The 13,879-nt window shown below is 35.5% G+C and overlaps 1 protein-coding gene across 3 annotated transcripts in view; it reads left to right on the top strand.

Moving 5' to 3' along the window:
* Nucleotides 1-13,208, top strand: part of rasa4 (RAS p21 protein activator 4) — a 60,631-nt gene extending 47,423 nt beyond the window's left edge. For 2 of the 3 annotated variants that reach the window (XM_016246052.1, XM_016246050.1), the window contains exons 10-21: nt 321-474; nt 615-679; nt 3,450-3,562; nt 3,682-3,874; nt 5,433-5,570; nt 5,844-5,988; nt 6,221-6,393; nt 7,478-7,615; nt 7,779-7,914; nt 9,612-9,732; nt 9,965-10,023; nt 11,627-13,208. In XM_016246052.1, the coding sequence (XP_016101538.1) occupies nt 321-474; nt 615-679; nt 3,450-3,562; nt 3,682-3,874; nt 5,433-5,570; nt 5,844-5,988; nt 6,221-6,393; nt 7,478-7,615; nt 7,779-7,914; nt 9,612-9,732; nt 9,965-10,023; nt 11,627-11,754 (1,563 nt within the window). In that variant the 3' untranslated portion in view covers nt 11,755-13,208. Of the gene's footprint in view, nt 1-320; nt 475-614; nt 680-3,449; nt 3,563-3,681; nt 3,875-5,432; nt 5,571-5,843; nt 5,989-6,220; nt 6,394-7,477; nt 7,616-7,778; nt 7,915-9,149; nt 9,266-9,611; nt 9,733-9,964; nt 10,024-11,626 lie in introns of all 3 variants that reach the window. The other variant, XM_016246051.1, reaches the window with a different exon arrangement.
* The last annotated feature ends 671 nt before the right edge of the window (nt 13,209-13,879 follow it).

Here is a 13,879-nt window from a genome sequence, read left to right as displayed (position 1 = left end):
CAAACTTCAATGACTTTCTTCTATCTGTGGAACACAAAAAGAAATATTCTGTAAAATGTTCTATCTGCTTGTTTCCGTACCTTTTGTGTTCCAAAGTCATATGGGTTTTGAACAACATAAGGGTGAGTAAAAGGATGACAGCTAATTTTTTTTCGGGTGTACTATCCCTTTAAAATGTCACACAGCAAAACAAGTAATAAAGTAAGCATGTTTTCTGTTGTTAATGGGTTATTGTTTTAGCTCACAGTGTTGCATTGTGTATATCTTAAGTTAATTTTGAGCATAACCTCATTTGAGACTGAAATGACTAATAATTGTAGGGCAACTGGCCTGATTTCATCATGCTGATTGATGAGACCACTACAGCAGAGAGCAGACAGGAAGTAGCTAATAATCTGGTGAAGCTGTTTTTGGGTCAAGGACTTGTCAAGGAGTTCTTGGATGTTCTGTTCAAGCTGGAGCTGGAAAAGACTAGTAAGCAAACAAGAAACATATACATGTGAATTACCTGTGTATTTTGGTAACACCAAGATTGACACCCAGAAGCTTTCTACATTTTATGTGCACTGTCATGCTATTGATGCTATGATTTTCTGTTATTCTTCATTCTTCAGCTGAACCCAACACACTGTTTCGCAGTAATTCATTAGCATCCAAGTCTATGGAATCATTTTTGAAGGTAAAAATACTTATTAATCTAAATAATCTACATGGTTTCTGGGATATTTCATAGTTCAGTGGTCAAAATAGCACATCATTTTGTTGAATTTGATATTATCTATGAATTAAAAATCATGAACAGTCCTTTTTTTAAATTGTTGTGGGTCCACTATTATTATAATTAATAATTATTATATTTTTTGTGGATCAAACTGACTATAACTACTGTAGTTTTAATGCAATTCAACAAAAATGTCACTATATGGAAAATAGTAAATAGTAACCATTGCAAATGGCAAACAGATCAAAACAGTATAACAAAATTAATGACTTTACATAAACACATTCAAATATATTAAAAAAACTAAATAAATATGAGAAGACATGATAAATAAATCTAACATGTTTTAATTGTATTAAATATTATTAATCTCACAAACTGTGAATATACTCTATACTTGTCACACTACGGTGTAGAATGAACACCCTCAAAGATGAAGGTTAACAATCTTTAATAATCCACACAATGAAGGCTGGAAACACATATCATCGTCATTTAAGACCCGACAAACACTAACTGAACAGACGGGAACTTAAATACACAGGCAAATGAAGATAATTAACAAGACACACCTGAACATAATGACATAATCAGATGCAAGGGAAAACTAGGTCAAGTAACACACGAGGGAAGAAAACAAACTAAAAGTCGATGTGGTATGACAATACTGTTATTACAATTTTTTTTAATTTTCAAATGCTATTTCATGTTTGTGCTTTTGGAAACAGATTGTTACTATCCCTAATTAGGCTTATTGTTTTGAGCTTTCGGGAATGTTTAAAGGGGTCATATGATGTTGCTAAAAAGAACATCATTTTGTGTATTTGGTGTAATGAAATGTGTTTATGCAGTTTAAGGTTAAAAAAACACATTCTTTTCCTCATACTGTACATTATTGTTTCTCCTCTATGCCCCGCCTTTCTGAAACGCATCGATTTTTACAAAGCTCATCGTTCTGAAAAGCAAGGTGTGCTGTGATTGGCCAGCTATCCAGTGCGTTATGATTGGCCGAATACCTCAAGTGTGTGACGGAACTGTTACGCCCCTTGCCATACTGTGATGCCGTGTCAGGCCGGAGCGATGATTCAAAAACATGAAAACCCATTATAAACGAGGCATTCATTGCATCCAGTGGGGACATAATTATGGATTATAATGACTTATACTGTCTTTTTACGTGTTGCATCGCGCTGCACCGTGTAAACATAAAACCATGTCTGCATTTGTGATCCGAGAAAAGATAAACAACAAGCACTACTCTACACTGCTCAAAACACTCGCTTTAAATATAAAAAATATAAAAAAACTTACTTACAGTCCGTGAGTCAGAACAGCCAGCATTGTAGTCTACTCTACCAGGATCAGGAAACAGTCCTCCATAAAATGTGCTGCACACATCTGAATATTTGGGTTGAACTGTTCTGGAACAGTGTTGTAAATACAACTTAACCACTGATTTCTAGTCGTGTCTTCTTTTGGAAGACCAAACAAAGTAGTTTCGCTTTCACAACGAAACACAGCGTCACACACGGCAGGCTAGAGTGAGCAGAGGGTCGGGTGGGCTTGAGAATGGCGCGGCCGGCGATTTCGACGAAGGAGGCTTGCGGCAACCACATGTGACGACTCCGGGCTGGACTCTGCTTCGTCCACGGTTGAAAGCCGATCCGGCGATCAACAGCGCAAAGTTGTTGTATTTCCTCAGCAACCAGCACGGATCAGCTCCAGGCATGACGAAGTAGATATCGTCCTCTTTTGGAAGGCCAAACAAAGTAGTTTCACTTTCACAAGGAAACACACAGCGTCTTTACGACATGGCGGTGGCAACAACAATACTACAGCGAGAATAAAAGTTACTCCTTCTTTCTTTGCGTGAACATTTGGGTGGCGTTATAATCTTCCCAGATAGTGACGTAGATATGTGGGGGCGTGTTAGAACGAGCTGTTTTAGGTAGGCGTGGCTGACTCTTAATTTTATAAAGAATATCTCTTTGGATTTGAGACTTTAGTCTTTGCAACTTTACAGATCTTCTTTATGCACCAAGAGCTTGTTACACTCCAAAGAGAAAGGAAAAATTGAAATCGCATCATATGACCCCTTTAAAATTGTCTGCAAAACAGTCCCGCTCCCCGTTCAGGCCCTGTTAATGTCTGGTCACCCTAATAACCCAGGGTTCCTCAAATCCTGCCCTGGAGGGCCAATGCGCTGCTGAGTTTAGCTTCAACCCTGATCAAACTCACCTACCTGTGATTTTTTTAATGATCCTGAAGACATTGATTAGCTTGCTCAGCTATGTGTGAGATTAGGGTTAGAGCTAAACTCTGCAGGAAAGTGGATCTCGTGGGCCAGATTTGACGTGTAGAATGTGTAATAATTATGCTGAAATCTTTTAACTGATATAAATTGAATATGAAAGCAAGACTTTTGACTTGTAGCATAAAGTCTGATACTCATTGATGTTTATTCTAGCCATGAATTGCCCACTTAGACAGAAAGAGACCATCTTACATTTTGAGAAACGATTACAAAGACAAACATACACACACTGATGAATCAATGAATATGTTCATTTGGATTTCATGTTAAATTAAACTTAATTTTTGCTGTATTGCACATCTATTCCAGCTTAATCCTCCTGCTGTTTTATTATATTTTATTCCAGAAGTTTTCATAATGTGATAATATGCAATATTAAACAAAGGCACCTTTGTCTTTATTCTCTCACGGCAGGTGGCTGGGATGCAATATCTGCACAGGCTTCTGGGCCCGATAATAAACCGAATCTTTGAAGAAAAGAAATATGTAGAACTGGACCCAAGTAAACTAGAACTGAAAGAGGCAGGGTAAGACAAAATGTTTTTAAAAATTATTATAAAAATACGACTCCTACCTCCATTGAGCTTTTTAATGATTTGTAAAGGTCAGTTTCTCAGAAATTTTCCTGGGTTTTTTGGTATTGTAGGTGTGCAGGTTTGCACCGTCAGCAGACTGAGTCTGATATTATTCAGCAGAGCTCGAGCCTCCTGCAGTCGTACCTGTCTGAGCTGCTCACCTCCATCCTGCAGTCAGCCTCCTACTGCCCCCTGCTTATCTGCCAGGTTTTCCATCAACTCTACCTCAGAGTGCAGGAACGCTTCTCTGACCCAGAGTACCGGGTCAGTCACATTCATTTTCAAAAACAATATTTAAAAGGTCACTTGAAACAGTATGGGTTCTCAAAGTTTGTCTTTGTGTCCTGACAATTCACTGAAAATGTAAATATGTCCAGAGTTCAGCTGTTTTCCAGCCCAGAAAGGCTCGAGCCTTACTAGATTAAAATGCAGATTTAGGGGTGGACTATTTTGACTATTTTGTACCATGTATTTGCTCATACTCGTGTCGTTTCAAACCTTTTAACTAGAGTCAAGTCAAGTCACCTTTACTTTTATAGCGCTTTGCACAATACAGATTGTGTCAAAGCATTTCGCAGTGATTAACAGTAAAATAGTAGAAATATCGGTATGACTTTCTGGCATCTAGAAGATATTTAGAAAAATGTCTCTGTTTTTTTGTTTTGTTCGTACAATGAAAGTCAGTAGGGTCTACAGTAGTGTTGTTCTGGACCTCACTGACTTTCAATATATTGACGAAAACAGTTCTTCAAATTGTCTACTTTTGTGTTCCACAGAAAGAAAAAAGTCATACATGTTTGGAAATAAATAAACTGTGAAAATGTGAAAATTATCAATTAAGTAAATACATTGTATTCAGGGTCAAATATTAATGGGGGCTTAGGGCAATGAAAATGCCTCAATTATTATTTCACAAATAATTGCAAAGAAACAGCAAGTAACACATTGAATTTAACATGAAATTTTAAAGTAGAAAGACTAAAATATGATCTTGTAAAATGTACTCCAGTAATCTGTTTTATTTTAAATTTTTACAGTGTAGTTAAGCAATATCTCACACCAGCAAGAGTGCTGTTTTTCCCAAATATCAGCACAATTGCAAATGTAATATTGCTTTTATAAAACAGTTCAATAAACAAGTTAATATTTAGTGACTTACATTTTTAACACAATACTGTCTGTTTTTGCTCAATTTCGCCAACAAAAATAGTTCCAAACAAAGCCACAGCTGAACCGTTGCAATTCTCCAAGCAGCTCACAGCAATGTTGTTACAGAATGAATCTGCGTTTTTGAACAAATCGGTTGAGTGACTAATTCAATGACTCATCTCAGTCACTTGCTTTGTTTCTGAATGAATGAGCCGCTTTGAACAAATTGGTTGAATTTATAATTCAGTCATTCATTAAGACAGTGTCGTGCCATCACTTCCTGGTGGTTTCAGCTTCATATTTAAAAGTATTTCATTTTTTCAATAATTTCATATTTTACTCAAAATTGTATATTTAAAGCATGAATCTCATGACATTAATTATGAAACTGTAAAAGTATATAATGCATTCGTGCAGTGCAAAGATGGATTTTGTTGATACTGATTTCATTTGATTGGTAAAAGCCCTATAAGTGTAATAATATTGTAATATAATTTATTCATTTGAAAGATTTGACATAAAAGATCGCACATACATTTAAAAATTTTTAAAAAGAAAGATGTCTCTGGAAATAAATCCTAGGGGGCAGATATAACCCTTGAATCGAAAAATTGTAATGGAAAACTATTTAAATCACAATACTTTTATGACCTGTTTGTATATTCTTCCTCAGAAGGTGAAGTTCATTGCTGTGACCAGCTTCCTGTGCCTGCGGTTCATCTCACCTGCCATCATGTCTCCAAAACTATTTCACCTGCGAGAGAAACATGCTGATGCCCGTACAAGCCGCACACTCCTGCTACTTGCCAAAGTATGATCCATTTTCAAGGAAACCATTGTTGTGAATACTAGTAACATATTACTGTAGTACCTTTATCCAGCTTTCATATCACTTTAACATAACACAAATCAAGCTCATATCCTTTCACTTAATGATGGGTAAGATGTTGCACTCACTGTTGCAATAACATCCCCTATTTTGGTCACATTATATTCATGGAGTATGACCTCAGGACATTCAAAGACCTCATTATGGTTAACATTCCCTTTTGCGTCAGTGTGACTGCCTCGTGTGTTTCCTCAGGCCGTGCAGACCATTGGGAATATGGACACTCTCGCATGTTGCTCTAAAGAGCCATGGATGGTCTGCTTGCAGCCAGCCATACAGCAAGGCATCACACAGCTCAAAGACTTCATCACCAAACTGGTCAGCTGCCACGAGTCAGAGGGTGAGCTGCTCTAGATTAGTCATTAGATGAAAAATTGAGTGGATCCCTAAGACTCATTCGTACCTGTCATATCCGATCAATCTTTAGATAATTAATTTGAAGCTGCAGTTTTAATTGTGCAGTTCATCCAAAAATAAACAGACTCTTAAGAGATGGAGAAGATAGTCGAAACCCTAATTTTATTCACTTCTCTTGCTCTCTCTCTCTCTTGTTTGCTTTCTTTTTAAAACAGATCTTGAGCTTCAGACACGAATGAGCCTCCAGTGTGGCACTATGGAGAAAGAAGGCTTCCTTTTCCTCCACAGGACCAAGGGCAAGTGCATGCCCATGACATCACCCTTTAAGAAGTACTATGTCACGCTCAGTAAAGACACTCTGTCGTACTCGCGGACGCAGCACTCTAAAGTGAGTAGCAGTGATTCAGGTTTGAAACTGTTTTTCCATTTTTTCCCCCACTTTTTCCATTAACTCTATTAACTCAGCAATCAGCAGAAAAGAAACATGAAATGTAAGTACATCTGTACGGGTTAATGTATCTGTCTGTCTGTCTGTGTGTGTGTGTGTGTGTGTGTGTGTGTGTGTGTGTGTGTGTGTGTGTGTGTGTGTGTGTGTGTGTGTGTGTGTGTGTGTGTGTATATATGTGTATATATTCATAATTTTTATTAGATATATTTGATATATAATTTAGTTGATCTTGAGTGAACATTACTCTGCACTGCATGTCCTGACTCTTAATGGATGTTTTTTATTTTACTTACAAATAACTTTCATGTATAGGTCTGATCCTAAAATAATAAAATCCATAATAAAAATTAAATATGATTTAATTGTTCAATTTTTCGAAACTATTACACTCTGCACTACGATTATTTGACTATATTTACGCTGTTATAAATTTATTAAGTTCATTAAGTTTTTATTTTGTTTTTTAATTTTTAGTAATTTAGTAATTTTTAGTAATTTTATTACGTATGTGCGTTTGTCCTTTTTTATTATTATTTTGTAAATATTTCTATTTCTATTTAGTCTGTTTTTGTCTCTGTTTTAGTTTTAGTTCAGTTCAAGTTTTCCTGTATTTCCAGTTTATTTATTTGCTTCCCCTTAAACATATTTCAGTTAGGTGCAAAGGCAACATTTCTCCTTTTCGTTCCGTTTTTCATCTAATATTTATATTTTAGTTTACGTCAGCTTTATTTCAATTAACTAAAATGTTTTCAATAATTTACTAGCAAAAATAACCGTCTAAACATGAAATAAACAATTTCAATGTTATGTCAAAATATTCCATATGAATTCCCTCAAATATTTTGCATTATTTCCATCATGATCAACTGTTTTTCAGAAGATGGTTACAGTGCCTGGTTACAGTGTAAGTGCATACTTGAGATGAAATATGAGTTTATTTTCTAAAAGCAGCCAAAAGTGTCTATAGAAACACCCATACAGTATGTAAGATAAATTAAATAGACTGTGGTCTCTGAATCTGCAGAAGAGCTCGTTTATTTCGCTGCCAAAGATCCGGGCGGTAGAGAAGGTGGAGGAGAAGTGCTTCGGCAGTGCCAACGTCATGCAGATTATCTCAAGTGAAGACTCTGGCCAGCAGGAGACCCTGTACCTCGACTGTAAAGTTAGTATTGCACTGGATTCACAAATAAATCGTGAATGAGGCTATTCATAGGTACTGACTCATATTTGTTTGTTTGTTGCTGGTGAGCTTATAAGAATGGGCTGTGAAAAGGGTTATTTGATGTTTCATTGTTTCATCTCTTTGTCTCTCTTCGTGGCTGTAGAGTGTAAATGAGTTGAATCACTGGCTGTCTGCTTTGAGGAAAGCCTGCAGCCACAACACAAACACTATGAGCTGCTACCATCCTGGCATCTATAAAGCAGACAGATGGAGCTGCTGCCATCAGAAGGAGAAATCAGGTACTGCAAATATTAGATCATCTGACTCTTTTTGGGCTTTTTTTAAACAGTTTTTTTCTTTTTTTCTCTCTCTTATGTTCAAGAAGGCTACATTTGTTACAGTGAAAACAGTAATATTGTTAAGTATTATTAATTTAAAATAACTGTTTTCTATTTTAATATATTTTAAAACGTAATTTATTCCTGTAATGGCAAAGCTGTATTTTCAGCAGCCTGTAGTGTCTTCAGTGCCACACGATCCTTCAGAAATCATTCTAAGATGCTGATTTGCTGCTCAAGAAACATTTCTTATTATTATCAATGTTGAAACAGTTGTGCTGCTTGATTTTTTTTGTGGAAACCATGATACATTTTCTTCAGGTTTCTTTGATGAATAGAACATTCAAAAGTATTTATTTTTAAGACTTTTTCACATTATAAATGCATTTTCCTTCACTTTTAACCAATTTAATGCATCTTTGCTGAATACAAGTGTTAATTTCTTTCAAAAAACGTACTAAGCCCACATTTTTTAATGGTAGTGTATGTCCCTTTATATTTTACATGAACTTAATTTAATATAAAATACGTGAATTTAATATTTATTTATACATGAATTTAATATCACTTTTTACACGCGTAGAAAGCTTAAGAACATTGAAATTACCATTGTAATTGATATCACCAGCTTCATTATGTTTATGGTAAACAAAACAGCTGGTTTTAAACTTAGCAATATTTTATGGAACTATACTAAACTATATTATATAATATATTATCACACGTTTGTTTTCAAAATTGGCCGATTTTGGCTGCTTTGAACATGCTGATGTCCTTTCCTGCTAAACAGTTTTACTTTCTTCTACTCTGACCAGATAAAAAACAAACAAGATGGGAATTAAAATGTCACAGCCAATCCTGAACAAAGGATTGTTTGACTGTATTTTTCAGTTTTTTGCCTGCATGCAATAACAAGAAAGCATGGTTTGATAATCATCTGTGAGTCGTCATGTTTTTATTTATTAATTTTTTTTAATTATTATTATCAACATTGAAGACAGTTGTGCTGCATAATATTTTTGTGGAAACAGTGGTACGTGTTCTAGAAAGAAAATAGAAATAGTAGAAATTTGTAAAATTATAAATGTCTTTACTTTTACTTTTGATCAGTTTAATGTGTCCTTGCTGAACAAAAGTATTGATTGATCTCTTTTTATTTTTTGTCTGAACTGCACTGATAAGCTCTTTGTTCATAGACCCAGGCTGTGATAAAACGAGGCATGGAGTGACTCTGCAGGAGTGGTACGACCCACTGGACCCAGACCTGGAGGCTCAGCTCATCTACCAACATCTCCGTAGTGTCCAGCATGCTGCCAATCCTGAACAAAGGATTGTTTGACTGTATTTTTCAGTTTTTTGCCTGCATGCAATAACAAGAAAGCATGGTTTGATAATCATCTGTGAGTCGTCATGTTTTTATTTATTTATTTTTTTTAATTATTATTATCAACATTGAAGACAGTTGTGCTGCATAATATTTTTGTGGAAACAGTGGTACGTGTTCTAGAAAGAAAATAGAAATAGTAGAAATTTGTCAAATTATAAATGTCTTTACTGTTACTTTTGATCAGTTTAATGTGTCCTTGCTGAACAAAAGTATTGATTGATCTCTTTTTATTTTTTTGTCTGAACTGCACTGATAAGCTCTTTGTTCATAGACCCAGGCTGTGATAAAACCAGGCATGGAGTGACTCTGCAGGAGTGGTACGACCCACTGGACCCAGACCTGGAGGCTCAGCTCATCTACCAACATCTCTGTAGTGTCCAGCATGCCATGCGGTACTGTGGCATTAACATACTGGGCCTGTGTATGCATTTATGTCAGCTGAAAGGATTGACATCAAACACATAATTCTATACAATAACAATTCAATTAGAATTCAATTGTATACAGCAGTTCATTGTGTTTATACGAAGCAGTTTTGTAATACCTTCTGTTTTTGTCTAAAATCCATGCCAATTAGCTATAAGTCCAGGTCATCTAAAAATGATATTTGTACTTTTTTTGCAGAGATAAGTATTATAAGTTGAGAGAGCAGCAGAGGGTTCGGGAGGCAGATTCAGTAAGAGGTACGTTTTCAAGCCTGCTTTCTTTCAGTGTTGTTGTTATGAACCGGATCCATATGCAAGCTTTTATTAAGAGACGTGGTTTTAACAGGCATGGGTAAGACAATGGCAAACAGGTATATAGAAGGCAAGGCAAGAGATAAATCCAGGCAGGGGCAAACAGCAAGCAAAGAGTTAATCCAAGATACGTGGCATGAATCAGAGACCAGGAAAACAGACAAGGTAAGACTAGACTAAGAAAACTTAAACAGTGACGGTAAGGTAGCTATCCGCTAAACAGTGATAACTGCAAAACAATACATGAGACTAAAACAGAAAAGCACGGAATGGCTCGGTAAGGCAGCTAACACTTGGGTAGTGAAAAATGCAGAACAATACTCGGCGACTAGAGCAGGATCAGGGTAGGTGTTATATAGTGTGTGTAATAGCATTCAGGTGAGCGTGTAATTGGTTTCAGGTGTGAGTGTAATCAGTGAAAATGGGAAATGTAGTCCAGGGTGATGTGTAACAGTCTGTGTGGTGCGAGAGTCAATATCATGGAAGGGCGACTTCTGGTGGCAAGTGGATGGAAATTCATGAATCGGATTTGTGACAGTTGTTATCATTAACTAAAACTATTAAATACTGTTTTTGGTATATGCGGATCCATATGCAAGCTTTTATTAAGAGACGTGGTTTTAACAGGCATGGGTAAGACAATGGCAAACAGGTATATAGAAGGCAAGGCAAGAGATAAATCCAGGCAGGGGCAAACAGCAAGCAAAGAGTTAATCCAAGATACGTGGCATGAATCAGAGACCAGGAAAACAGACAAGGTAAGACTAGACTAAGAAAACTTAAACAGGCTCGGTAAGGTAGCTATCCGCTAAACAGTGATAACTGCAAAACAATACATGAGACTAAAACAGAAAAGCACGGAATGGCTCGGTAAGGCAGCTAACACTTGGGTAGTGAAAAATGCAGAACAATACTCGGCGACTAGAGCAGGATCAGGGTAGGTGTTATATAGTGTGTGTAATAGCGTTCAGGTGAGCGTGTAATTGGTTTCAGGTGTGAGTGTAATCAGTGAAAATGGGAAATGTAGTCCAGGGTGATGTGTAACAGTCTGTGTGGTGCGAGAGTCAATATCATGGAAGGGCGACTTCTGGTGGCAAGTGGATGGAAATTCATGAATCGGATTTGTGACAGTTGTTATCATTAACTAAAACTATTAAATACTGTTTTTGGTATATGAAATAAAATGAAATACATATTGAATGGAAAATTTTAATTGAAAATTATAAATGTTGTCTTGACAACTGAGTAAGTTATACGTATTAAAATGACAAACTCAAATTGAAACAAAAATAAATTGAAACTAAATAGAAATATAAAAAAATGACAAATGCACAAATTTAAAATGACAACTGAACATAGCAATTCAAAATATCAATAAATCCTATAATAACATTTAAATGATATATAGTAAAATAGCACATTAAATGCATCCTCCATTCCATTTAATGATTAGTGTCCATGTTAAAACACAACTCACGTGTATTATTTTCAAGTACTCTTTGTTCTACTGACGGCTTCTCATAAATAAAGGACTGTTTTGATCTTACAGACCAGAAGAAAGTAGATGGACTATCAAAGCTCTTCAGTATTCTCCAAGACCTACATGACGCACATGCCGCGGTGGAGGAAGAGGAAAGATCGAAGAATAAAAATGTTTTCTTGGAATTACAAACGTAAACAAAAGGACTTTTGTCTTTAGCTGGTTGCATTTCATAATTCACAGTGTTATTCAGTCACTGAGCTCATCCGCAGGCTTCAAACCTGCTGTTATTTCACACATAGATGAGAAAAGAAATACTGTACAGTAAGTCTGATTTGTTCTTGTATTCTTGAACTTTTGAATCAGTTCTTGGTGCACAGATGGATATTTAGAGGGCTGCGATTACAATCCCTTTATTAAAGAATAGTTGTGGTGTGTTTGCTATGTGTTTGGTAACAAGGTAAGGACAGTGTTAACTTACTGCAATGATTCAAGTGGATTGCTATCTCAAAAACTTCTGCAGCTTTTACATGCATTCAGGCAAATTTGTTTTAACTGTAATGATTTTCAACATTAACTAATCAGCCTTCTTCATTTAACGTGCTTTTGACTTTAAAAAGCACTGTGGATCTGCATGTCAGCTCTTCCACCGTGTAACCTTTCCTTAAATCAGTTTTAAATAGATTTGAAAGATGTTTGTTTTTCATTTATTTTTCAATTCTATAGGTTGATGGCGAGAAGAGAATTAGTTTATTCTTAGATCTGAAACCAATACAAAGCTGCCATTCCTGCTGTCTCAATGACTTGTCTCTATGTCATATTTTGTTGTTATGTCTTCTTATGATATAAACTGTAAACTGTGTATTTCTGTCATTTTTAAATGTGGAACATTACTTTTTTTTCCTAAAAAGTGTTGTTGTTTAGTATTTCTCCACTAGGTGGCTTTACAGTGTTTCTTATTCATAAGCTGAATTTAGGCCTCATTGGTAGTACAACAGAGCTTGTAAACAAAAAACTCTTTAAATTCCAGTTCCAGAAAATTATCAAGAACGTCTCTATTGGATGGTATGTTAAATTCCTAAGCAGCCATATTTAATTATGGCAGTAATTTACTATTTTTTAGGAAATATTATGTGCACTACAGAAATCTCTTGAGAACGGCCTGCATTAACGTAAGTGTAAAATTATAAGACGATCATTTCAGACTTTTTTGAGGTTTAAACAGGTCGTTTTAACCCTCAACTATGTACATTAACATTGCAATTACATTCACAATATTTAATTTGTCTTAAGGGGACATAGACAATTCTGTCATCATTTACTCGCCCTAATGTTGAAACCTGTATGATTTTCTTTCTTCCATACAAAACATATTTTACCAGAATCTCCATGCTGCAGTTATACAATGCCTAAAGTCATATGAAAACTGTGGTGTAAGCTATTCTGCAAAAAAAAAAAAATCTCATTGTATTCCATGGAAGAAAGTTTTGCGTTTATGGCTTTGGATACTCTGTGTTTTGGAAATACAACTGGATGTCTTTTTATGGTATATGATCAATTATTTATTAAACATATTCATTGACGATATGACCAAGTCAGGCAATATAGGGCAATATAGATTATGATTTGAGTATATTATTCATTGAGATATTTGGACCAGTGTTCTTTCTTTCTTTCTTTTTTTTAATTATTTAATTATTATTGTTTTTATCAGTTTTTTGTGTGTGTGTATATATATATTATATATATATATATATATATATATATATATATATATGTGTGTATATCATCATTCATTATTCATTCTTAAAAGGTACAAAGCTATCATTGGTGTGGTACCCATTCAAAAAGTAATAATATGTACACTTTATGTACTAACATGTACGTTTAAAGTACTAATAAGTACCATTTAGGGGTAAATAAGTTACAAAGATGTACCTTTTAGCTGTACCGCCCCAGTGACAGCTTTGTACCTTTTCTGAGAGCGTAGGCTTCTTGTTATTAGCTTAAGACTGATGGTTTGAGTATGCTATTATCTGAGTTTTTATAATTTTGCATTTATAGCTCCTGTTATTAAAGAGTCAGTTAAAGTGGTGCCTTAAGTTTACAAGAAAGAATGTGCTTCCTGTTTTCTCTTCAGTAGTCATCTGAAACATGACCAGCCCTCTCTGTTATTTTCTCTCTCTCCACCTCTCTCAGTCTGTTTTCCTCTCCCTGTGTTTTCTTTATTGTGTTTCACCCCCTTCTGTACTATTAAAGACAGGCACTATTATTTCACATGCTAAAGAGGAGGCACTGGTTGGAGGAGATTTTTTTGGTAGT

Source organism: Sinocyclocheilus grahami, unplaced genomic scaffold (genome assembly GCF_001515645.1).
Source record: "Sinocyclocheilus grahami isolate Dianchi unplaced genomic scaffold, SAMN03320097.WGS_v1.1 scaffold781.1, whole genome shotgun sequence".
Classification (NCBI taxonomy): Eukaryota; Metazoa; Chordata; class Actinopteri; order Cypriniformes; family Cyprinidae; genus Sinocyclocheilus; species Sinocyclocheilus grahami.
This window is presented reverse-complemented; position numbering and strand designations above follow the sequence as displayed.